This window comes from Nothoprocta perdicaria, unplaced genomic scaffold, assembly GCF_003342845.1.
Source record: "Nothoprocta perdicaria isolate Ctin4 unplaced genomic scaffold, notPer1 scaffold_32, whole genome shotgun sequence".
Lineage (NCBI taxonomy): Eukaryota > Metazoa > Chordata > Aves > Tinamiformes > Tinamidae > Nothoprocta > Nothoprocta perdicaria.
Window position 1 is genome coordinate 4,259,343 of NW_020455555.1, and position 26,438 is coordinate 4,285,780.

General features: G+C 43.9%; 1 protein-coding gene across 1 annotated transcript in view; it reads left to right on the plus strand.

Annotated features, from left to right (window-relative positions):
• Window positions 1–26,438, plus strand: part of ARID5B (AT-rich interaction domain 5B) — a 97,671-nt gene that overhangs the window by 31,140 nt on the left and 40,093 nt on the right. Inside the window, exon 3 of the mRNA XM_026043049.1 lies at window positions 7,565–7,795. Within this exon, the coding sequence (XP_025898834.1) occupies window positions 7,630–7,795 (166 nt within the window). The 5' untranslated portion in view covers window positions 7,565–7,629. The remainder of the gene's footprint in view (window positions 1–7,564; window positions 7,796–26,438) is intronic.

Genomic DNA, 26,438 nt, shown 5'->3' on the forward strand with positions numbered 1-26,438 from the left:
CCTCCTTCCTTCCGTCCTTCTTTCCTTCCCTCCTTCTTTCCCTCTCGTTGTGCCTGTGGTTAAATTGCCCTTACTGTAAAAACACCAGAACTTTCTCCCAGCCACAGCTCTCATTGCTGATCTCTCCAAGACTCATGTGTAACTTTCTGCAGGATTTTCTCTATGCAAACCTACGTATGCTTCAAAACAGACCAAAACATTTAAGAATAGTAATAGTAGTGGTAGTAATAGTGCTGCTGCTGYTGCTCAGAAGGTATTGCATATGGGGAAGTTGCTGGATTTGAGCACGTTCATGAAACTGCCTTAGGACGTGCCTAACTAGGGCCGGAGGGGCAGCAGAGCTTGCCGTGTCTGTTCTGCACTCGTGTGCTCGGATCTCTGCGGGATGAGCCTTTGCACATAGGCAGGGAAGTGTAGTTGGATGGTGTTGGATGGTGTTCAGCGATTGCTGAAAACGGTGCATTAAATAGCACTTTGAATTGCAAAGTGCCGGTTCGGTTTTGTCTATGAGAATGATAACGCTTATTATCTGATTGTTCCCTGTGCAAATTTCACCTCAGGAAAAATTAAATTATGTTTGAATTCAGCTAAAGCAAAGTATATCATTATTTCCTTTCGTTATTAAAAGGAATTTTTACTGTTTGTTTGTTAAAACTGAAGCAGCTGCCATGTTAGAGCCTTAGATGATTTAAAGGCAAATACAGAGAGGCAGAGCCATTTACAGTACAATTGGCTTGTTTAATGTGATTTAATTCCTCTTCTTGGCTTCGTCATATTACCAAATTATGTTTTCAGCCTCCCCGCCCCTTTTAAATTCTCCCTTTTTGTTATCGCAGAACCGAAGCTGCTTATCAGTAACCACGACAACCAGGATAAATACTTGTTTTAAAGCTGATGCACGTTCAACCTGAATGGGCTGCCTGACCCAGTGCGTTCGAGAGGACAGGCAGCATCGCCTGCGTCCCCAGTCAGTCCCTATTTCTCCATTTCCATCTGCTTTAACAACCTAGCTGGTCAGTCTAGAAGCCTTTTATGTCATGAGAAGAGTTTGCTGTAGYGATTGCTGCTGCTTGGACGTGGGCTGACCCACTCCTATCGCTTGAGAAACAAGGAAGAATAAAATTTGGGGCAAGAGGTGGGCAGGGCCAGCTGGGCTGGAGGAAACTTGGGAAAACTCTGCCCTAGGCAGGAGTAGCCATGGATGGGGATTTCCACCAGGACTCTTTGCTCTTTTGGTTGCCCTCCAAGGTGCTCGATGTTGTGGGAGAAAGCCTCTGAGGTCACTCGCCTCAGTTTCTCTATCTGTGTAATGCGGATAATAGTTTTTACTCATCTCGATAAAGCAGATATGGATGGAAGGGCTGTATAAAAGCTGGAAATGACGACTGTTGATCGCCCTSCTTTGGGGTCTAGCAGTTTCTCATAAACCTGCTTCCCAAGGCGTGGGAGAAACCAGGGAGCTGCAGCCAGGAACAGCTGAGTATTGGATCAGGGTATGAAAAAAAGGACGTCGGATGCCTGTCTGGGAACTTTTTCAGTATTGAATTTCTTCCATCTCCTACAGAAATTGGATTTACGATTTGAATTCAAATGATTTAACGAGATAAATATTATGGGAGATTTGATAATATGGACCTGCTGTCAATCATCAATCAACATGCTCGATTTTGTGCCCATTAAGTAGGACTAGAACAAATCGCATCCAAATCACCAGCTGTAAAATATTCTTCAGCCATGTGCTTTAAGGACACATTAGATTTTTTTTTGGTTAATGACTGTATTACTGTTAGATTGAATAGTAGTTTCCATCTCCAGTAGGTTTGTAAGTGTACTCTTTCTTTCAAATGTTAAACTAATCTGAGGAATTCTCCGAACTGCTGATGTTCTTCTGGCACCGTGACAGAAAACAGAGGGCTGCGCAAGCGACGTGAAATTCTGAGAATTAGTTCTCTGTCCTCCTTACAAAGGAAAAAAAAAAAAAAAGAAAAACGTGATACATCCTGAAAGACTCTGTGCATTTTATTGTGTGTATTGGCAAAATATCTTTCGTCTTTTGATCAATTTAAAAGCAAAATCAAGCAGGCAAACGTCCACATAAGAATTACATGGCAACTTGTTAATACCATCATTATCTGGTAAACATAACTGTAATCACTGCGTTCCCTCCACTGCAACATGTTGCCTTTGTTCTTGATTGCATTAGCATTCAAATGGAGGGGGTTTCTCAAAGCGAGGATGAGTAGCGCGGGCCTGCCAGCAAAGCAGTATCCCTGTTGTGTCGATAATTTACCAAAATTTATTTAAGCCCCAAAACACAGATTTCTAGTCCTGTCTCATGGGGCTAAATCATTATTGTATTTGCATTTATCTGTGAGAGAAATATGATTCTTGTATTAATATTTTAGGTTTTGTAATTAATTAGAGAGCCACAGCATACCAAGTCATGTTACTAGAGAGAGCAAAGACTGTGGGAATGAAAAGTTAGGGTTCAGTGGAGGAGCTGGATTTGGTAAAGGTCTCCCCTAATCACCAGACATGAGCAGAAGCAGAGAGAAGCAATTTCATGATGGTGATGATGATGGTGATGATGATGATGTCTGAACTCCTCAGTTCTTGCTCCCAGGTCACAGCTGCCTCGTGCAAGGAGAAGTGAGTCCTGTGGGAGGATTCGATGTGTGGGCTGGTCAAGCAGGGAGCCTACCAGAATTGTCCTGCCAAGGATGCTTCTTTGGGAAGAACCATCCTCTCTCTCAGGARTGCCCAGGGATGTGTGTATGGTGACTTGTCCAGCTGTCATTATCTGATTGTATGTCATTATCATGATTGGAGAGTATTTGGCAGATTGTAACTAGGTGATGATATGGAAGTGTTCTCATTTCAAGATTTGTTGCAAGGTTTTTGAGTTCATAAAGATCGAATTTCTTCTTCTTCTACTAACTCTTTTACCCTTCTGCTGGTTTTGTTTTTCTTGGAGTTTTGAGAGTTTCTTTTTTTTTTTTTTTTTTTTTTTTTTTAAGGTAATTTTGTACTGATTCATTTCTGTCTGCCAGAAATCTGTTCCGTCTCCCCATAGGATGTTACTTGAATGAACAAGTTTGAGATGCACAGGGTCTATCTGACGCACAGTCATTGGTTTTGGTGGATCAGCTGTCCTTGTCTTTATCTTTTCTACACCTGCCATCTCCAGGTGATACTGCAGAAGGTCCCTGCCGAAGGAGCAGAATAGGGCAAGGAGGATTGGCTCCTGTCCTAAATGCTGGAAAGGTTTTTTTGGCACATATCTGGACCATTACTTTGGCCCAGGGCAGGCTACATTGTCATGTGGGTGAAACTCATTTCATTCATGCGTTTGCCCCGCGAGCTTCCCCTTTGGCCTCAGCGAGCTGCAGCAGGTAGTGAAGGAGCAGCAGCTCCGGGGGAGCAGGTGACCCAGGTGTCCCGCAGCCGKAGCCTCGTCGTCCAGCCCAGCCAACCCCACCAGTTGTCACTTGAACAACGGGACTCATCACGCCTCGCTGGGGCACCTGCTGCCCCCGGGAGCCCCCAAGGGCAGGAGCGCCCGTGCACACGGCCCCTTGCGGGAGGGCGCCGGGGCACCGCGGCTTCCTCGGGCACCGCGGATTCCTCGGGCACCGCGGATTCCTCGGGCACCGCCGTCTCCTCCAGGCAACGCCCTCGCACCGCGCGGAGCCCTGCCCCTGCGCCCGCTCCCCCGGGGCTCCCATTGCTTATCTGGCAAAGATCTGTGTTAACATTTGTCGTAGCAAATGGCAAGCTTGGGACCTTTCAAGTAGTTTTTTTAGTTAATAAAACCAATCTTCTACTTCTGTTATGTTAAAAGTACATTATCTTTTTATTACAAACTCTGCGCAGCTCTGTCTGTTTTCCTTCTTGGCAATTTCATGACTGCGCCGCTTGATTGCTGTATGGAGAATTACAAAATCATTAAGGGTGGGGTTTTACCAGCTGACTTACAGTACAAGCCATTGCTCAAAATAACCACAACAGTGCAACACTGATGTGTAATTTACGTCACAGTATGTTTTTATGAAATACTTTGTGGCTTATTCATTTAGATTTAGAACTGAATATCTCTTCTCTCGCTTTTTAATCAAGCTTTCTTCTTTCTTTTTTTTTTTTCACTTGGGTTTTTTTCTTTTTTTTTTTTTTTTTACTTTTTAATATTTTCCACTCTTAGGCTTGGCTTGCTGCCAATTCAACAGCTACAGTGAGGGGGAAGAAAAAAAAAAGATCTTTTTTTTCCTTTCCCCTGCAGTTTAACTGCAAGTGTGTTTTCCTCTTTGATGTATACATTTGTGCTAACTGCCGTGGAAGAGATTGCAGATTTGTGGTAGAGGACGTTGCAGAAAGGTAGAGCAGAGCATTGATAAAATTGCGGGACAAGTTTGGAATTGTAAACAGAGCAAAGCGTGCGGCGCTGCTCGGCCTCCTACTCTGGCGCATTTCCTTTTTAAAAAATGACTTTCTGTATAATGTCTTGTAATTAGAACAGGAAATCATTGAGCAACTGTAAGAAGAATAAGAGCACTTAAACTGAAAATTACCTTCCGAGAAATTATATTCACAAAATTTTTTTTTTTCATAATTTTTTTTCCCCCATTGCAGTGCTGGTAATGCTGGTAACAGATGCACATAGGCTTGCCCGTGTTGTGCTTATGTTTTCTGGAAGAAAATCATTTACAGTAATACAAAAAAAATGAATGGACAGAAAATGGGAAATGCCTAATTGCAAAAAATATTCCGTGTCACAACAGAGTAGCAATTAAATTGAAACTTCAATATAATTATCAATAACAGCGGAGGCTGGAAGCGTGCCAAGCGCGTAAAGTTGGTGAGCAGCCTTTATGTGGTTGCTAGGAGCACCGGGGAAAAGTATAAAGCGCGGAGAAAGGAATGTCTAATGTAATAAAGTAACAGAAGGTAGCATAAATCATTGTGAGAGCAGCTCATATTGACATTATTTTACTTAAATTGGGTTGAAACTAGACATTTAGTCTTACAAGAGGAACAAATCCATGTTTCTTCTGAAAAAAAAAAACTGCTTTCGGGGAGGAAGCAGGGACTGTGCGCTCCTCGCAGCAGCCCCATACATATTTGGAATCTTTTAAGCAAAAATCTTTAAATGTTTGTTTCTGTTGGCATCCAAATGCATTTGCACTAATACGATTAAAAGAACTAAAGGGCAGAATACTTGGCAGATTTTGCAGTTGAGGTAATTAGGTACAGGAAGGAACATGCATAGTTTTTCCATCAAGCTCTATAAAATCCTGGTGTGAAGGTCTTTTTACAGAAAAAAAAAAAGCTTACTGATGTTGGGAGTAGATTAGCAATAGCATTATAGCCTGATGTTTCCGAAACAAGCAAACAAAAAGCGAGTTACAGTTTTGTATTTCTCTGTTCTTTCTCTAAATAGGTCTGGCTCTGCGTGGCCTTTTTAGGAATTCAAGTTTTTAGCAGGCTTGCTTTTTCTTTTTTCTTTTTTTTTTCTCTTTTTTTTTTGGCTTCTAATTGCTTTGCATTGCATTTTTTTTTTCTTTTTTTAAAAAGGGTTGTACTGCTCTGAAAAGTCAGTTCCCGTGTGGATTCCCAGTGTTTGGCACTGGTGCCTCTGCTGCTCACAAAGGCCACTGGAGGAACGTGTAACGCGGCACAAGCACCCATTGCTGCCGGGCGCTGCGGCCGCCCCTGCGGCGGCGGCACCTTCCCTGCTCGTAGTCCCCAAACGCAGAACTGAATGAAAAATTGACATTGAAGGGGATTATTAAAACATGTAATTATGATATAACCACAGGATTAGAGTAATTTCAGTTGAATCTTCTGAGCGGCGTCCTGTAGGTATTATCTTTTACCGTGTTGACTCTACTGAAGCTAAAGCCAGACTCCGAAGTTCCACATCTTGCTTTATTAAGGTCTTAATTAGGAATTACGTTGTTTTCTCTTGCTCTTAATGGCAGGCGGTTGACGTTTCGATCTCCCTCGCACCAGTTCAGGCTTTCTGATCATCCTAATCGAAGATAAGCACCAAGCTTGCCATTACATGGCATGTGCTAGATTTTGCTGGAAGAAAAATGCTGCTTCTTTGGGCTTGTGTTTTATTAGGGATTGCTCTGCTTTGATTTCTCCCTGCCTGCGGGAGGGTGCTGGGGRGAACGGCGCTTTGTTCTAGGAACACCTCCTACTAAACACATCTTTGCTTTATCCAGTCCTTATTCATGCTTTAATTTACCTACTGAACCTGGGGTGAGTAGCAAAGGGAAAGAAGTGCCTCAGCAAGGGCTCGCTGGAGTTGCATGAGCGATCCTCAAAAAATGCCCTGGTTTTAATGTAGGACGCACGTTTGATGTAACATGTCAGGTATGAGAGGTAGAAAGTTTGTAGAATTCAGTGCAGTGACTTAGAGCATGCTGGTCTRAAAAACAGTGGTTTACTACAAAGGCACGTGGGGCATGAATTTATATATACTCTGTTTAACAAAAAAAAGAGAGAAAAAAAAACCCCAACCACATCCTGGCCTGAGAGGCGCTGCCTGGTGAGCAGTGCGCGCCCCTYGCCATCCACGTGAACGTATGAAGCGGTAGCGACCATCAGGCAGGTCTGTACAGAGCTTCCAGAGGTGCCAATAGGTGGAGCAGGTCCKTTTCCTGGTTGGATTTTCCTGGTGGAGAGGAAGGCCACCTTATTCCCAGGAGTAGTGCCCCAGTGTGTTGTTGGGTAACCTTATGGGACACTTGCTTGATTCAAAACCACATCCTTATTGACCAGCAGAGTTTTTAGAATCACAAGTTGCATTTTCTTGGAAGAGCAACGTTAATGCCATTTACTGTGTATTGTAATATATTTTATTGTTATATATTTTTTTTTATACACAAACAGTTTCAATGATCCCACTGGATTCAGGGGTAGTGGGCAACACTCAGGGTTTTCAGCAGTGATGACTTTCAAGATCTGGCCTTCTACAAGCAGCCCTTCCCTATTGGATGGGCTGGCTTGATCTCTTTGCAGCATTGCCTTGGTCTGCAGCGGTGACCTACCAGGTGATAGATCTGCTTCCAGAGACTCCATCTGTAAAATTTAACCTTTTCTGTGTCAGCATCTCCATTGCCTCACGCAAATCAGGATGAGTTGCACTGTCATGTGTAGTTGGGTGAGAACTGATGGGACATTGCTTCCAATATGGGAAGTGATTTTGACTTTAAGCTGGCAGAGCTGGCCAAGTACCGGGAAATGGGGAACACGTTCATTCAACCCACTGGGTAACTTCTGCTGAGCAGAGTYTTCTTACTCGTGAGAGCAGAGTCTTTGAGCCGAAGGATGGGAGAATGGGACAGAAAGCCAGAGAAGCAGCTGTTTCACTAACCATCTTTTTATATGTATTTTTTACTTTCCTTTCAAAACTCACCATATTGTAAAAAGTCAATCTTGAGACAACCCCAAGACATTCCCTATTGGCTTGGAGTTTTCCGAGATGTTCTCCCTTGTTGACTGGCCTTTGGTTTGTATTTTTCTGATCTATTAAGTGTACTTGTTTTTTCTTTCCTTCCAGGTGAGGATGATGAAGATTCAAACCTGCTAATTCTCAGCTACCCCCAGTACTGTCGATACCGCTCCATGTTAAAGCGCATTCAGGACAAACCTTCTTCAGTGCTAACGGACCAGTTTGTTTTAGCCCTGGGTGGCATTGCAGTAACAAGCAAGAACCCCCAAATCTTCTACTGTCGGGATACATTTGATCATCCAACTCTTATAGAAAATGAAAGTATATGTGACGAGTTTGGTAAGTCACTTCGCATCTATTTTATTTGTCTTTCAAGTAATAATGTTTGTATTCTGGTTAAATGTGCACTGTTTTCCAAGGGGGAAATACAAACCAGTGGTATTTATGTTTGCAAAGTTGCTGTCGGTGCAATTGGGAGGTGACCTCTTAATTCCAAGAGTGTGGAGAGCATGCTCCTGCTCCCTGGGACTGCAAGAGCTGCAGGGAGATTTAACACCTTTTTTTAGGTGATTTAGCACTTTTTTTTAGTGAGATCAGCCCAAGTGGCAGAGGATGTGTTGCTGGGTGAGTGGCAGGGTGCGTATTCCATGTTGACCATGGTAACTCCAAGCATGAGTCCAGTGCTTTAGCTGTGATCTGTGATGCCAGGCTTGCAGTGTTGGGCCAAAACTGGTAAACTCATGTACAGTCGCGGCAGACCTTTGCTTTTGAGTGAACAAACATAGTGGTTCTGGGGGGAATGCAAAAAAGTCAAAGAAATTATGTGGAAGTTTGGTTTACTCACACAGTAGTATCCTCTTGATTTTTATTTACCTTAGGATCCAGCTCAGAATATAAAGTTCAACTGTAATTAACTATCCTTCATATATGGGAAAGGTCACGTTAGGCTGGAAGGCGTGTGACGATCGTACCATCTGTTTTCTGTAGAGTGTTTTATTCGGGGTCACTCCTTGATTACAGGTTTGCTGCAGTGGTTGGATCCATAATGCAAGTGTATCATGGAATATTAGTAATAGATGAATCAAAGCGATGTGGAGTGATGCAGAAACGATGCCTTGCGAACCATAGCAAGTGCTTTGTTTGCTCTCCCAGAGCTATCCGTGCTGTTCTCTTGACCTTTGCAAGGCAATTATCTCATTATCAAACCAGAGCCACGGCAATCTTTGCCATAGAAATTAATTATGTGTATTTAAAACTTAGTTTGGTTTAGGAAGCAGATCTTTTAATGCCTGTAAATCAAAAAAAAAAAAAAAAAAAAAAAACCAACCTTTTTTTTCTTTTTGTAGAGTAGGTTTTTTTGTTTGTTTGTTTTTTTGTTTTTTTGTAAACGCAAATAATGATGTGGTAAAATTTGCACACCCTGCTGTGTTAGGAAGACAAACACTGCCCAATATATCAGTCAGCTCCTATACTGGAAAATGCATGGTGTCAGTTATGTTACCTTCGTCAAAGGCAATGGGCAAAGTGCTGTTTTATCCTTTTCTTTCCTGGCAGGACAATAAAATGTGCAACACTTTGTTATACAAACAGTTTACATTGATATCATGTAGATTGATGTCACATGTGGAAAGTGATGACTGCTGAATCTAAACAGAGGCAGGGTGGTACAGCAGATAAATGGATTACTCCAAGGCCCTGGTGTTTATCAGCCACATCGCAGGGGCGAGCAGATTACGGAATTGTGACCAAAATTCTCCCCAGGTGCCGAGGAGGAGCTGCGGGCGCCGGTGGCTGGGAGGACGGAGGCGGGCGGCGCGTGCTTCCCGGCACCTGCACGGCCGCGCGGAGGGCAGCACGCGGCCGCGCCGCTGCGGCTCCCTGGCCTCGGCGCGATGCCCGGGGCCCAAGCGAGGTGTTGGGGCCCGCCACGAAGCCCCGTTCCACGCAGCCCGCCAGCCGCCTCGCTGCGCGGTGTTAATGGGGAGAAATGTTTTTCCAGGAAGCATTCTCCCTGCTTTTATTATGCATTTGCAACAAAAACATGTTGTTCTCCCCTGGCTCCTCCTCCCCAGACCCCTGTTTTTCCCCTCCCTTGTTCTGCGATGCAAGCACAAAAAAATACAGCGGCACACGAGGAAGAAAAGCAAGTTTTGTCGGCGCCAGGCCCTTCTCAGGGCGCTTTGCTGGCCGGTGCTGGCCGGGCTGCCCTCCGGGGGCTGCCGGAGCGCGTTCTGCCCGGTGCGTGTGCCGAGCGCGAGGGAAACCCGAGTCATTCAGTTCTGTTTGGTAAATTTTAAATTGTCCTGGATTACTTTTATAGCACGCTGGGTCCAATATGCTATTAAAAAAGCTGTTTGGTCCCTGGGGTACCATAAACGCTTTTTCAGCCCCAAAAGGAGGTTCAAAGTTTTATTTTTACGTGTAAAGGCCAAATTTTTAGAAAATGTTTTATACGCAAAAGTGAAGAGAACTGCCTCACGCTGGGGTATTAATATAATCTTTTCCTCTAAGAAATGGAACTTCTCCATTTTACCATAAAAAGAGCAGCACACAGMGAAGCAGCTCCTTGAAAAAAACCCCAATGTGCAAAGGCAGTGCAAGCCCCACTTCCCTCCTCACCCCTGTCCCGCACCAAAGCCAAGGTCCATGTTGCTGGCGCTGGGAAAACGAAGCGAGCAGCACGTGGGGTGCAGCGGCTCCGTCGGGGCGCGGGGCGCGACCGCTSCTTCCGGCACAGCTGAAATCTCGCCTTTGCTTTCGTTATGCATCTTAGCTTAGCAGAACTTGGTGACTCAGAGATAAAATCAGTTGTTTAGGGGAAAAACATAACAAAACAAAACCCTGGCGTGTAAAATGAGACTAAAAAGAAAAAAGAAAAGAGAGAAAAAAAGAAGAATGTTTCCAGTGTAATGAAACGCAGAGTTCTCCTGTTGGTGGCATTCTTTATTGAGCCAAAGTTGACTTTTCTGTATAAGCCATCTCTAGGATAAATTCGTGGTCAGGAATGAAAGATATTTCTAATGTGTTTCAGTTGAGGTACCATGTTGCAGCTTATAAGGGAACTTCATAAGGGAATCGCATGTATATCAAGCCCTCCACCTTGGAGGGGGACTGGAGTGTTTCACCACACCTGAGTTTGTAGCATTTTGGCCAGGTCGCAGGGATATTTAGTCAGCTGGAGTCAGCTGTGGTCACCTGCGAGTTCTCCRTCACCGGGTGCCGTGTCCTTGTCTGTGAGAGCCGCATCCAGCCGGAGGAGGCGCAGGGAGCTCACCAAGTAGGAGAATGTTCTTCCTACCTAAAGGCCTGGCTTTGGCTTCTATGTCTTGCACTTATTTTATTTTATCTGAGAGCTTTCCATTTAAAAAATGGCTGTAGGTGCTTTTATTTTTTTTTTCCTTCTCCTATTTTTCTTTTCAAACACTGCATCTATCTGCTTCTGGAAACAACCCTGCGATAGCGTTGTGGTTGGAGTGTGTGGGAGATGTCCGTGTTTCTGTGCGCACCAGAGGATGGCAGGAAGTACCATGAGCCAGACAGGGAGCTCTGACCTCATTCATGGACAGGGCAAAATTGCGAGTTTCCCTCCACCTCCTCCGTGGAGAAGAGCGAAGAGGCATAGACCTTCAAAACATACTCTGATTTCCCTGGTACCATTTTTTAAATTTCCAATTTTCGACTTTTTCKGTTTCAACACACCTGTGATATTAGGGTGGGATCGGTGTTCATACGCCTCTGCGAAGGGTAGCGCATTTTGGCATTTAAAAATAGGATGTGGAGAGTAGAGGGGCCTTTTGTTTGTGGGGCTACAGGGCCCTGCTCGGGTGGAGCTTTACGGTGGCATCTCCAGCAGTCTGAAAAATATGCAAATCTTTCCCAAGGCTCTGGGTAGAGGGCTTAGCTAAAGATTTCAATTTTAACTCTCTCAAAACAAAAACAGGACATAGCTGTAGGGGAAGTAATGATTAATGCATAATAGTGCTATATACAATATACATAGATAAATGCATATTTCTTCCTCCCTGCTCACCCCACCTCCAAGCAGAAGCTCTTAGCTTGAAAAAGAAAATCTGGAAGTGTTCTGGATTCTGGTCAGACCTCTTATTTTGTTAATCCAACTGTAGAGTAAGATATTAATGATCCCCAGATGTTGTTTATAATGATTGATTTTTCAGTTGTGAAAAAATACTTGCAGTTTTTTTAAACAATTGATATTTTCTGGTGTGCTCTGCAGCATTTGAATAAAGCGTCTGAAGGCAGAGCTGTTTATATGCCCAACATAATTGCTTCTGTTAAGTGATTTCTTCATTCTTAACATTTTTAGCTCTAATTGCTTTTTCCCCATACATCTAAAAATAAATATTTGCAAGTTTTGCATTCTGCCACTCATTGAAATGCATAAAATATTTGTATACTCAAAGCAAAAAAGCCCTGATAAGGGGCCACATTCTGACTCAGTTGCGGTGGCGCAAATCCAAAATACCTCTCGCCACTCAGGGGCTCTTACTTGAGACTTTCACCCKTTGGCCTAGAGCAGAATCCTGCCCAATGTTGAGAGCAAGCTCTTAAGTGARCACAACTAATGTGTGGTAAAGTAAGACAAAATACCTTCCTGCCTGCAAGAACTTCAGGAGAAACAAATGCCCTTTTCTTTTTGCCTCATTACTGTGCCTTTTCTTTAGCAGCCATAGCTGTAACCGGGATAAATATTAAGATGGATTATTTTTTTGCTCTGTAGAAGTGGAGTCAACGTGCTGGTAGATGCACGTGACTAAGCATCTCCTCTTCCTCTCTAGGATTTCTGCTCCATGGCTCGTTTTATGATTCCGCTACCAAAATCATGCCATGAACTCTGCTTTTTCGTAAACCGCAGCGAAAGCGGCGCTTGTGGTGTTTTTGCTGCCGGAACCATCTTTTTCAGAATTTCATTTCATTTTCAGCCTGCACGGGCGACGCCTCTGGGCGTGCGCGGCTCCGGCCCGGCTCCCTGCCGGCATCGCGGGCACCGCAGCAGCGGGAGCGGCAGGGCCGGCAGCGCCGGCGCGGTGGCGAGAAGTGGTTTCTGTCAGAGCACGGTCGCATTCTTCTGAATAAACCCACTCAAAAAAGACAACATTGTAATATTTTCCAACGACTGTTTATCATGAATTACGTCAGCCCTTAGTTTAAATTGCTATTATTTCTCCTTAATGCTTCTTGGTGCCTGCATAATTTACGGCATTGGCAGCTGCGGGACTATGAAATAACCTTTCACAACCGCCATACAATTGTAAAGAACATGAAGTTTTTGTTGTTAATTATTATGGGACTCCTTTAACTTTTTTACAAAGTGACATAAAATATTGTTGAGGTATTTATGGTTAAAGCTACTTTTACATGGATCTATTTTGCTTCTGGCTAGTTCTTAACTAAAGCAGTCATTTGTGGTTATTATGCCTTGGGAGATATTATGTCAGAACTGGTTTAAGAGTATTATTATGTATCACATGTCATATATTACATGTCAGCACTTGAGGCTGTCTTTCAATAAAAACAAATGTAATTTTAGTTAATGGTCTTTTAGGTAGAGGCCATTTGTAAGCTTACCTGAGCTGCTGGGGAGGCACACGGAGACGCCGGGCTCGTGAGCAAGGGCACTTAAGTAATTTCTCTTTGGCTTTGGATGGAGTTTCCAAAATATTTGTTGTTATTTCAGTCGGAGGGTACTGCCACTACAAAGCGAATAGTTGCCCAATACCGAGGTTAATGCACACATTTTAAGGAGCCGTAACTGTTACTCATTACTTTCTTTACTGTTTTTTTTTTTTCCTTCTGAGTCCCCGACTGCTCAGGCTCGTGGGAGCATCCCTGGCGACCACGCTCCCCAGTGATGTTGCTCACTGTTGCTGCCTAAAGGAAGAGTTAATAGCGTCGAGATTCTGTGGGTGAAGGGGGCTCTAGGTTACCAGCTGCAGGCGAGTTCTGAGTTTCCCTGAAGTTTCATTTCAAATCTGGGTGAAGCAAACTTACACAAAGTAAACTCTGAATTAATATGTCATTCCCCTTAGCTCCAAATTCTGAGCATATTTTCCAGTACTTATTTAAAGCAAGAAATGAAGCATATAGGGTGTGCCAGAAAGTTTACAAAGAATGAAAACACATAAATGACTCATGTGAACTTTTTCTTTTCTTTTTTTTTTTTTTTTYTGTTTTCTTTTTTCTCCTTTCTCTTAGCATGTAATTAGTTGATAAGTACTGGGCATAAAAAAAAATGAAAAACACGATTTTCCCCCACTCGCTCCCAGCCTATGTTTGAGCACCATAAAAGCGATCAAAGCCTCTCTCTGTCTCTAGTTGCAGCTCGCTCCGTGGGACTCAAGRTCTTGGCGGCCCTGCCGTGGGGAGCAGAAGCCCGTGGGGCTGCAGCTCACCCCCGTCCCTGCACGCGTGGCCGGGCAGAGGAGGCCTTGAAAGGCGACCACGCGCGGGGCCACCGCGTCACGGGTTGTGGCATCCACCTTTTCATAACGCAAATAGGAAAGGGAGCTCAACTGGTCTGGGCACGGCAGGATTTTTAATATTAGGCCCCAGCCTCGATTTCCCGGGGAGGGCGTGAACAGTCCAGATTCGGGGTCGCTTGGCGGGGAGGAGGGGCTTTGCTCTTGCTTTTTGTTTTTCTTTGCGAATCAAAGGCATTTCACAAGCCACTGGCAAGGCAGAAGGGAATCTACCATTACGTAAGGACRTAGCAAACTTTGCCTTTTAATGAATGGATATTTGGATTTCCAAAGCAGCTGAAAGGTGGTCAAGAGGGCAGCGGAGCTGACACTGTGGGGATTTTAATAGAGATGGAAGAGAGTGGTGGAAGGCCGACTTGCTGCTGGCGGAGACCTCCCTGCTCTTGGAGCCGTTTCAGAGCGATGTGTGTTAATGAGCACTGGTGACATTGCACGGACATCAGGCTGGGTCACATGGCGGTGYATGAAAAAGATATGGGTGCAGATTTCTTCCCCAGCCCCCCTTTCTTTGCTGCAGTTTGGCTGGTGGAAGGGCCAAACAGTTAGCAAAAGTGTTTGAACATGGTGTTAAGTCACCCAGTCTGCAAGGAAAATGGGCTAGGAATAATAGGATACTGCTACAGTTAAATATAGTTATTCAAAATTGTTTTTAGCTACAGATGTTACGCCATTTTAGAAACTTAGACTAAATAATGTCAGATCTTGTTTGCTTTTTTAGTATGTTATTCATTTATTGGGAAATTCAAAATGTAAAACAGCTGGGAAAGAGTTTGGTGTTCACTAAATAATCTTTAAAATGTGTACATTTCAGACTTACTCTTATAGCGCTGTTTAGAAATGACTGAATTGTGTATTATAGTTATAAAGTTCTGTAAACATGCCCTACCATGTAGATGACAGGGAAACATGAAATGGGAAAATGAGATAATGCTGCAGCCAAATTTTGTGAATTACAGTCTTGATAAAGCAGCAAATGAGTTTCTCCATTTAAATAATTCGTAATTTTCCAGGAACATGCATGGGTGTTATGAGCATCGTGGTTTAAATAGGAGGGGCAAATACTGTTCGTTCTCCTTTAATTCTCCCTTTGATGTTTATGTCAAAACGAAGGAGTTAATTTATCTMAGAGTTTCCCTGCATGAGTTGGACTGTACAAAACCAATCATGTAGAAATAATAGACTAGCAGGGAAGTGCTGCACTACTGCAGTTCTAATAGCTCTCCGGCTCCGCTCAACAATTAGTCCATACATTTTATAGCTGTGGCTTTAAGAAACTGGCACACTCAGCAAAATCACGGTAATTGGGAGATGATGCAATGTGGGGAGGAAACAGAGGAAGAAAATTAATTGAAAAAATGGCGTTTTGTTTGGTTTGGTGGTTGTTTCTTTTAAAATTTTAAATATTCCAAAAGCAATTACTGGTAGATGAGATTTCTGSAGAATTTTAATTCATGTGGCTGGATTCTTCAAATGGATTTTTGTATTTTTGCAGACGGGGCAAAGGAGGGCATTAGAAAATTTTGCCATGGTCTTCACCCCTTGAAATCAGATGAGAGCAGCAGGATTGATTCTGAGGACTTTTCTCCTCTGTTGACACTGGTGCAGTTTGAGGAAGGTCTCATTAACCTGCCACATCTTTGCAACCCTGAGCAGGCAGATGGTGGTGGGTGCACGGAGTGGCTCCTTGCTTGTGCCAACAACAAGGGAGCGCTCGGCTGCCTTTTGCATTTTCCAGTTTCGCTTGTGGCCACGAGGGAGGGCACCCACGTGGGCCACAATGGGGTGAGCGCCCCTGGAGGCGGCCGCTGGCTGCTGGTGGTTTCCTGGCATGACCTTGCTTCTTATGCCCAAGTAGTGAATAAGCAGAGAAAGAAAGGGAAAAAAAAAGAACTGGCAGCATCTAGCTCAGAAAGAAGCTTTGCTTTTTTCTAGGTTTATCATCAGCAATTAGATCTTTATATAATGTTTCCTTATAGTTTGATTGYCCATTATGGGCCAAAAGCCAGTGAGGCAGAGAGAGTTTTGATTTCAGCTGAAGTTTGGGCTTGGACATATATAGCTGTATCTTAGTCTTTTAGTGTTCAGGCAAGCACTTCTTGTGCCTCGGGGCTGCTGTGTTGGTCTTAATGCCATAAATTACCTGAGGGTAATGATAGATAACCAATTGACTAGGGTAGGAGAGCAAACCTGGTTTTTAGATGAATAAGCAGGGGAATACTAAGAAGAAATAGAGAGATGTTACTACTGCTGCATACAGCACTAGAGGAAATCATTATCAAAACCCCTAAGAGCTAACATTTTTGGTAAGTCAGTCAAATGATTATGGCTCACTGCAAAAAGGGTGATACAATTTGACGGGATAACTGTACCACTAATACTCAAATGTATTATTCTGAACTGCAGGCTGCAGAGGATCACGGGAGAGCAGAAATACTTTATTAAAGATATTTTTCCCAATTCCAGCTTGGTCGCACTCAGTTCTCATGCCTGTGCTTTGCCCCTCGTGTTGCAATGCGGGATAGGGTAAGGAGAGGACCCAAAGGAGGGTGTGTGGCAGGGCCAGCCTGCCTGCGAGGGGGGGACGGGTGCGTGTCTGTCCCCTCGGTGCACGCGGGAGAGAACTGCAGGGCGCCCCTCAGTTTGGTGCCTAGCAGCATCCAGCGCTTCCAAGGTAAAGCAGCTGAATTTATGCTGGAAACAAGACACATTTATTTAGCCGTGAGGGGCAATTAACCATGGGAGCAACGTAGCTACGAATAATGCAGTTTTTTTATTGCTTGGCTTTAAAAAGACGTGATCTGTACTCAGCCAGAAGATGCTGTCTTCATCCGATGGTCACTCTGAAGTTGATAGGCAGCATTTGCAGCAGGTCTTCAAGGCAGCAATACCCTCCTGTCTCGTTTTGGACTTACTCTATTAGTTACTCTATTGTTACTCTGCTAGTGCGTGTCATTCGTAGCAYGTGGGCCAGCAAAGGCTGGACTTTGCGGGATCTGATGTGCATTCTACAGCAAAGCAAAATCTTCCTMGAAGTTGTTGATGCTGCAAGTGCTAGACAGCGATCTGTCCAGGGTTAGCCAGGGGGTTGTGAGGCAGGGACTAAACCACATAGCCTCATTGCCCGGGCCTGTCTTGGTGGCCACTGATACCCTGTGTCTTGAATCTCGTCGTCGTTTTTCTAGTCTCAGTCCCACCACAAGCTGTTGCCTGCCTTGGAGGACCTTCGTCAGAGCRCTGTGTGTTCACTTAAACGTGCTACTGCACATCTAAGATCCTTTACAGACTTCATATGTGAACTTTAAGGATCCTTCACAGACATCTCAGGTCAAATTTATCTCTTTGTGTAATAGCGTCAAAGCGCATGTTAATTAAAAAACAGGTSTTTGCAACAAGTGAGTAATAGATGGGAAGGATTTTATTTGAAATCAGCAGCCTCACCCACAGAAAGGGTAAGAAAATACGTGCAGAGGCCTATGGTGATGATCACTGTACTGACCTGGGGAATATTGACAGACACTGCTGGGTTAGCATCAGAAGGGCACTGAGGAGCCATCCCGCACTGTCTGCACTGTTCTGGGCTTGCAATGCAATGTAAAAAGTTAATTTCTCAGTGCAAACAGTTTTTACTATGGGTGGTATGTTTACTTTGAGTAGGTGTTGATTTTGTTTCTCACTTCAGAAGTTAAATAAGTCACTTCATCTTTCAAGACTCACTAACCTCAGCTGAACCTCACTTACATGAGCCTGTGTCCCATTACGTATTTTAGAGAGAGAGAAAACAAGTTTGAAAAACAGAGAGAAGATTATACCCGGGGTCTTTTACAGCTCTTACCTCAGAATTAGTAGTACAATTACCCTCATTCCCTTATACCATCCTGATTTTGCAATGAACCATAGTCATTTGTCTTATTTACCAAAAAATATGATGGTTCTTTAGGGCTTTTTTTGGTGTTGGTTGTTTTGAAAGGCACCCTGTAATTAGGTTGAATGCATGTACGTTGTGAATGTTTAGTTACAATAGACGTGGGTTTGTTATAAAACAAGAAAAAACAAAAATTACCTAGCTGCAAATCCTCACAGTTGTTTAGTTTAGAAGTTTAAGTCAATTTATGGAAGTCTGTGTTTACTGTCTTTGGAGCTTGATCATGACATTGGAATGTATTTTGGAAAAAAAGACCCTATAAAATGAAATCCACATTTACTGGTAAGAAGCGCAGAGCACTTGGCATGGGCAGGGAGACTATAGTATCCTTTGAAGTGTAGCAAAGAGGAAAACTCGCCGGTGCCATTGCGGGTGCAGAGGACAGCGAGCCGATGCGTTCGGCAGGTTCTAACACCGGCTGCGGCGGCAGAGGGACCCAGAGCCAGGAATTTCATAGGGAAAATGTGGACGGCAGTCTCCCAATGACAGCAGTCGGAAGATGAAACAAGATCTGAAGCACTTTATTTAAAATAAAACTTTATGATAAAATAAGGTCCCCCGAAGATACTTCTTTTGTGATGTGTGCCGAATATGAGTAAGCTCTGTGACTCACTTAGCCTCTGACATGCTGCAGCCATCAACATTCCCAGCCACGAGTGTTGCCCTTTATAAAGGAAATAGCCTATTTTTGGTATGGCGATGTCCTCAGTTTTAAAGAATTTTCCTCTTTTAAAGTGCGCAGACAATTAATGCCTCATGCATGTATGCAACAATAGTTGCCTAGCAACCATCAGAAATATTCGGGAGAGCAGAGGAGGCTGCGATGAATGAGCGGGAGCATCCGCTCCCGGAGCAGGGAGCTGGAGGAGCCCGTGGGGCTGTGCTGGCAGCTGGGGTGGCAGCACGAGCACCCTGCGACGCGGGCGGCTCGGAAGCGGCAGACAGGCGCTGCGGCGCCCGGCGGCACCGCGGTGGTGGTGACACCGCGACGGTGGCGACACTGCCGTGGAGCCGTGTGCGCATAGGGGAGGTCGCGGCTGGTTGGGCTCYGCTTGGTGGAACTCCGTGCACCTTCAGGACTTTCCGGGTGGCCTGTCCCAATTAGACCACGAGCAAATGGTGAAACTCAGTCTTTCTCCTGCTGGATAGAAAATCCTAGTTTGGCCATCTCCACTTCAAAAGTAAAGGTTAAGAGCAAGATTACGATCTCTGTTCCACTCATGTAAATCCACCAGAGTCAATTATTTGGGATTTACACTGATGTAATTTAGATTGGAATCTGGTGCTGAAGCTTTTGGGGATTTGCTCCTGCGCCCGTTGACTCCCGTGCCACTTGACTGCCGATGCTCCCCTTCTGGTGCGTGTTGCTGTTATTTGTGTGTGCAAGTGCCGCGAGGGCCCCACATAAAATGCTGGTTCACTAACTTTAGCGGATACTTTTTTGGATTAGATGTTAAAATGTTGAAATCAAAATATGTAGGGGGGGTGATGGGGAAGCAARAGATGAGCAATGGTAATCAGAATAATGTGTTTTTTGAGTTTGATACCTTGTGACTTAGCAGAATTGAAAAAACTCACTCATCTATCTTGGAGACCTGAGTGTTTCACTCTTTTTGAGGAAAGCATTTATTTCTGGCCTTGATGGTTGATGAGATATCAGACTTAAAATATGCCATGATCCTATAGTCTGGTAGTGCTTTCTGGCACCGGTYGGTGACTAAATATAGCCAGTTCTGAACCACTGTGATAAACCCGGAAATAATGTCCAGCAGAAAATTCTCAGACAATTCCATAGACAAATGTGGAATATGAAACGACGTCTCTGGATCGCATCTGCTTCGTGCTGTGTAGATTCCTCTGTGCCCTGTCTCTCTCATCCCCAACTTTTCCAACTGCTATCCTAGGAAATGTTTTCTGCTACAGATAAATGTTAACTGGAGCATCTTAGTGGTTCGTGTTGGTTCATGCTAAAGCAACAAGAGCAGAAAGAGTTTTTAAACTCCAGCTATTTCACACATTCCTTTTGTCTTTGCAAACTGCTTTGCCTTGCTTTTACCAAAAGGAGGTGTATTAAAAAAAAAAAAAAAGCATATTTTTTCCAAAATCAGCGATTGTTTTCAAATGAATCTAGTCCAGGAACATGCAGATTCTTGCGTTGTATTATGGGATTAGTTGTATTCATCCATCACGTGTAATGTGAAGATGAGAATCAGAGAAGGAAAAGCTTCTCAAGTCTAACTGATCTTTTCTGAAAGGATTTTTTTTTCTCTCATTTTTTTAATGATTTACTTGCATTTGTTTTCTTTTTTAAACTCATCTGTATTTCTCCCAGGCTGTGTTTAATTTCAAGATGGTGTCTTTGCGTGAAAGATAATCAAATGTAATGTCTTCCACAACCTCTTCATATGCATGACTGCATAAAGCTTGTGTAACAGTTTATTATTGTAAAATTAGTATAGTATAGCATAGAACAAACTGGGCCCATGGCCAGATGCAATAGACAATGAATAGTTATATAAGGTTTTGAAGCACATGTATGAGAACACAAGCGCCCTGTATTTTCTTCTCAATTGTCTGCTGTTTGTTAATGTTTCCCTTTCAACGTGATTGCATCTCAGTTTAATAGCACTTGCCATTTCAGGGTTTACTGTGCCAGCGCTCGCATAGTTACGTTCCCTCTGTGCTGCAAAGCCTGCATGTGTATTAAAACTGAACTAGGCATGGTTAGCTAATGGGTACTTCAAGGGATATGCACTTATAGAATTAAGTGATGTATGTAATTGTTAATTTTGTGTTAACAAGTTTGAAAAATGTGTTTCACCAATAATTGTAATGCTGCGCTCTGTGCAAAGTGTGACATTTTAATTCTTCTCGAACGGTTTCCTACCTCTGCTCCGTGCTTTCATGGCAGGGTATTATTTTGCAATCAAGATAAAAGCATTATTTATTAAAGTTCTAAAATATTACATTACTGGAAGTTTTAAGCTGCAGATCAATCTCCTGTTTCATAAAAGCATTTCATTGATTTTTTTTTTAATTGGTCTCTGAATTTAAACTTAAGTTCCACAATAGAGATTGCGTATGAGGCCAGCAACCAGGAGATTCTTTAGCYAGGCTTGATAATGTTTTAAAGGAAGTAAAGAGCAGTAGGAAAAGCACTGTCCCAGAGCACTGGGAAAAGCTGCCCCTTGGCACATGGATCTTTGAGAGTGTTTCATTGCAGCCCTTGTGCTTTTGKCGTGGGGAGTCCTGCACAGCTCCTAGGCAAGGTTTGGTTCCCGTGGCAGGAGGAGGTCACTGACGCGGGGAGGCCTTTTGCTGCCTTTGACTGCCACAAAACTGTGCTGTGTTTGACCGGTTAGCAACACTGAGCTTAGAAATGGGAGCTCACCTGGCACCTTGGAGGGTCTGGACTSGGGTGGTGGCGGAGGAGCGGGCCGGCCGCAGCCTCCCTGCGTGCGCGGAGCGGCTGTACAAAGGTGCCCGAGGGAGGGAGGGAGTAACCGCGTTGAAATGCCGGAGGATTTGGGTGTCTGCCTTCCTTGGGCATCTTCGGAAAAAGTTAAGTCTTTGTAAATTCCTTGGAATTTTTGTTTTAAACAACCTTGGGCTGTGGAAAGAGGAGTCAGCTACACTGTGGCTGAGGATGATAGCAGCGTTGCTGAAGAGGCCTCGGAAGGAGGCCGTGAGCTTGAAACCCTAGATAAGTAGCAGGACTAATAGACTTGCCGCAGGACTGTTACTGACTCTGACCCCCAAAGGTCTCTATTGACATCGTCCCAAAGTCATTCCTGAGGTGAAACTAGAACTGGAGGTAAATTTCAGCCTTTTGTATGGATATTTGAGAGAGAGAGGGAAGGGAGAGTGTTGCTGTGCCGGCACGAAGGCTGGTGCTATGGGAAGGGGGATTTTGAAGAAAAAAGATGGTACTTTTGAAACCTTTGCTCATAACCAGGAGATCTCCAGAGATGTCTGATGAAGACATTTGGAGAGTGTGTTACAGTACATCAAGATGTAGAGTTTCTTGGGTAAATATTGACTGATTTGACCTTTGCTTTTCCTCAGTCAATATTTATCTTTTGGGTCAATGAATCTGCATATTCACCATAGCAGAAGTCCAGATCTCCCTAGGAGCGTGCGTGGAAATCTAGGAGAAGTGCTGATTTATCAAGGAGCAATTTTTATCTGTTTAAACCCAGATACACAGAAGGTCTGGCCGTGCGTGCCACTTTTCAGGCTGCCTAAGCACAGCTCGGTCCGGCCGTGTCCGTGGGGCAGCCGCTAGGAAAAACTGGGCCCCGAGCTGTGGAGCAGTGCCGTGCCTGGAAAGGAGGACCCCAGCGCAATGGGAGGGCCCTCCCAGATGCCACCAGGTGCGTCTCAGAGGCTGACGTGGGGCGCAGGGTGCTGGCAGGGCCCCGGCACCCCGCTGGGTCACCCCAGGGGGTGCGAGTTGTTCAGCCAGGGCCTCAGCGGGCGGAACGCGCTGGGCAGCCTCGGGGGAAGGAGCGTCCTTTAGCAGTACCTGGTTATGCAAATGCAATCATTTGTCTTTTTAAATGTTCATTTCGCCTTTTCCCTGGTTGTATTTTTTTCAAATTGCCATATGTCCTTCTGCTGATATTTCAGYCTTGTCAAATTAAAAAGAGAAAGCCTTGTAATTAACTTAGGGTATATACCAAATAGAGCAATGTTTGCCATTTTTACTGTGTAATCAGTCAATAATATTACGGGTGGCCTGTGAATCTCAAAAAGAAAAAAAAAAAAGCTTTTTTTTTAATCTCGTAACTATCAAAGGTTTTCATTTAGGGAAAGGCATTGAGAAAGAAGAGACTTTTGCAGTTGCACAACTGCAGTTGAAAAAAACAGAAGAGGCAACGTCATGTGTTTCTGAAGAGTACACTGTTTAATTTTATAGTAACATTATTTTAGGAATGCTGACGGTACACAGGAAAGAAGTGAATAATTCTTGTTGCAAAACCCTGTCGGGTTGTTACAGTCAAAATGCTAAGACTTAATCAGCTCTGAATTTCTGTTAGGGAAAGCAGGACGTTAAAAAAAAAAAAAAAAAAAAAAGAAGAAGAAGAAAGAAAGAAAATAAAAGGCTTCTGAAGCAGTAGTGATTTATCAAAGCAGCATTCAAATAAAATAAAGGTTTGACATCCTTACTTAGGATAGGCTGGAAAATGCATTTATGTTTTCACGTACTCTTTTTTTTTTTTTTTCTTCTTTTCCTGATGTGCCTGATTGACTTGTTTTAATACCGGTGTTATTTACATTTCAGGGATGGGCCTCTATTATGCAGGAAATTGTCCAAACCCCTACAGCTGTATTTTAAATTGAAATGATATTTTTTATGAAGTGATTGTGCAGACTTAATTTAGTAATCTATTATTAAATTTATAGTTTCAGGCTGTATAAAGTCTTTATATAGAATGAAAATGGGCACATATGAAGATCTATGCTATATATACACCTGGTTTTGTATATTAAATCTTTTACATATGTTGTCCATTTTCAGGAACAAATAAACTGCTTCTTTTGAAAACTCRGCTTCTTTTCCATATTAGGGAATTCTTGCAGACTCCCTATGTTCCTTAGCTTCAGCATAATGCTAAATCAGTTTGTACGTTAGGCTATTTTTAGTTATGAATGAACTTTATAGAGTGCAGTAAGCAGAGTGATTGCAGAGATTCGAGCTCATAAAATCAGCGTGTCACACGCCACAATTAAAGCGACAAACGTTATGCAAGCGTTGTTTCCAACGCACAAAAGCAGCAAAATTAACCAAAAGCTAAAAGCTTCCCCCCACATTCTTTTACGAGAAATGCTGCATGTATAGTAAATCACGTCATACTAAATTAGGTTAAATTTTGCGACCTTCACTCTGGATAAGGTTCACGGCTGTGTTTGCTAACACCCTTCCCTCCTCCTGCCTTGCATGGCACATGTGCAACACTAGAGGGCAACTGAGAGTTTCTTTAAACTAACAAAGCTGGAGATGGTTTTAATATCAACTAAGTGTTTAAACTTGGTAAGGATTTATTTTCCTGTCTGCAGATTTCACATATGTAACCTCCGAGTTTCCACTGACAGCAAATAATAATCCAAATAAAGTTCTTCTGCGGGAAAATATAGACGGAGCAGTTCAGAAGGCCGCTTTTGCCCAAATAAGGCTTTTTTTGTAGACCCCATGTGTTAGATAATGATCAACTGACAGTCGGTCATGAGTTAATAATGCTAGATGCTGAAATATGCATACCATGTGGTATAAAACAGCTCTGTGGAGAGAGACAAACACGGCTATAATTAGACATCTGAAACACAAGGAAGTGTGTAAATTGTTTAATAGTCTCTCCACTTAATTCATGCAGATAATTTCCTAAGAACCAGCATTGACTACAAAAGACTGTTGCACAACGGGCTTCGTATTTAGTTTAAACCCTGCCCTGCTCTGATAAATTAATGACTGTCGCTCAGTTTTATTTGGCTTTTTCTGAGTGCTGAAGATTTCCTGTGACTGCAGCGCCAAGAAGGGCTGGATTCTCATTGTGTTTACCTTCGGGGTGATTACACTTAGTTCTTCGGGTTTACACTCATTTAAATCTGAATAAGTGAGATTGCCATCGAGACTTTAAAAACACTGTTTTCCAGGTTTCAGCAGATACATGGGCTCTCCTTCCRTGAGCATGCAGCCTGATAAAGCTGCGAGAGCTGAAAAAACACCATTTTTTCCCCTAGTCCAGCAGTGCAAATCAGCATCGTATTCATACCCCAAACTGCACCGTTGTGGGTGGATGCAGATCCCCAGGGTGATGGGGTGCAGCTCAAAATTTCTGCCCAAACTCCTTGTGGGAACAACTTATYTCCGTTTTTTTCCCCCTCTCTGTGCATTATAACAGGGTGCTCCCCCACACAGGAACTTATCAAAGCCCCTTGCCAAAAAAATACATGCGCTGATACTGGTGATGGCGCAGAGAGCTGAACAGGAGCAGGATTTAGGATGCTGCTGCTGTTCCCATTCCCCCCTGGTTCTCCTCAGTAGTCATCAGCGTGGTGGAAGTTAAAGGTAGATATCAAGGTGGGAGCTTGCTCTGTAGTGTCTGCATGTTGCTTGGCTAATATCGTCACAGTGTTGAGTATGTCTAACAAATTACAGTTACTTTGCAGTGCAGTGATAGACTGTAATGAAAAAAGAAAGAAAATTATAGGATTCTTGTRGTTTAAAAGAAGTGATTTTATGTTCTTAAATAATCCGCTGCACGATGGAAATGCAAGGGGTTTAAATAACATATTTGTCATTCCGTGTTGTGCGCATTGGGGTGATCATAGCTTCCTACCTGCTGTTGTCACTCCCAAAGCAATGTTTCAGGAAAYCTTCCATTTATGCTTCTCATATGAATTTCTGTCTGTTTAGATTCATATATAGTGTCCATCTTTTACCAGTCTATTAGACTGTCTAATCTGGCTACCTACATGGATATGACTGGTAACATGTCTATTGTATTTCTGAGGTATGTAGGTCACGTCTCCATTGGGTACTGCTGACTCTGCTAGACAGCAGTTTAACAAACACGAGCTTTTGCTGGAGAGCAAAGAAATATTGCTAGGAGCACTGCCTTAAGATTTGCTACATATTCTTATTTGCCTTTTATTTTCTAAAGCTTGCTAATGGGAAGCCTGTTGCTCTTGGTACCTTGTGTGTTTTGCTGAGTTGGGGGAGATGGGCTGGTTGGTTGCACAGCTTTGCTACGCGCTCCCGCTCTTCGCTGCTGGGTTTGCATCACTTTTGTCCTGGCTGCTGCGTAAGCCATTTGGGGCCACTCATTCTGTCCTCTCTTTGCTTTCGTTTTTCCCTCTTTCTAAACCCAGGAGTCAGATTTACACTTCTCTGCATCTTGCTGTGACCCTCGCATAGAAACCATGGTCCGCAGGATGCAACTGGCCGGGACATGGCTTGGGCGAGCAGGGCTCAGAGGCTGCAGGGGAGCCATGGTTTTCCAAGGGAAAGTGAAACTTGATGAACCTCCTTCTGATCTGGTGGTGCCACCCAAATATGTGGTGTTTTGTACTGATATAGGACAGTTTCTTTGTTTGAGACTGATATATTCCTGTTAGGCATGTGGAGGGTCATGACGCCTTGGTAGTGGTCAGCCCTTAGGATGACCTAAGCCCAAGGTGTGAATAGCCCCGGGGATGTTGTCAGAGGTCCTTGCGAGCTCCAGGTCCTCCCAGGTGAGGCACGTGCTTTGCTGAATCAAGGTTACCCCCTTCCCCATCGTTGTTCTCAATAACGTCGTATTTCACTGTTCTCATTCCCGTATTCACRGAGTTGGTCACCAAAAGCATCACGCAAGCTGCCGTGCATCCCGATGCGGAGCCCGCGGCTGCCCACGCTGCTCCTCCCAGGCACGTGGGCCCCGCAGTTTCTCRCTCGTTCGTGCCTGGTTCACGCAGCAGGTTGGCCTCAGGCCGCGCTGTGCTGGCCGCGCTGCACCTCGCTGCGGTCCCGGAGCCGGTGGCCGCGCTGGGCAGGGTGGCGTCGGAGGGGCCSGGGTGGCTT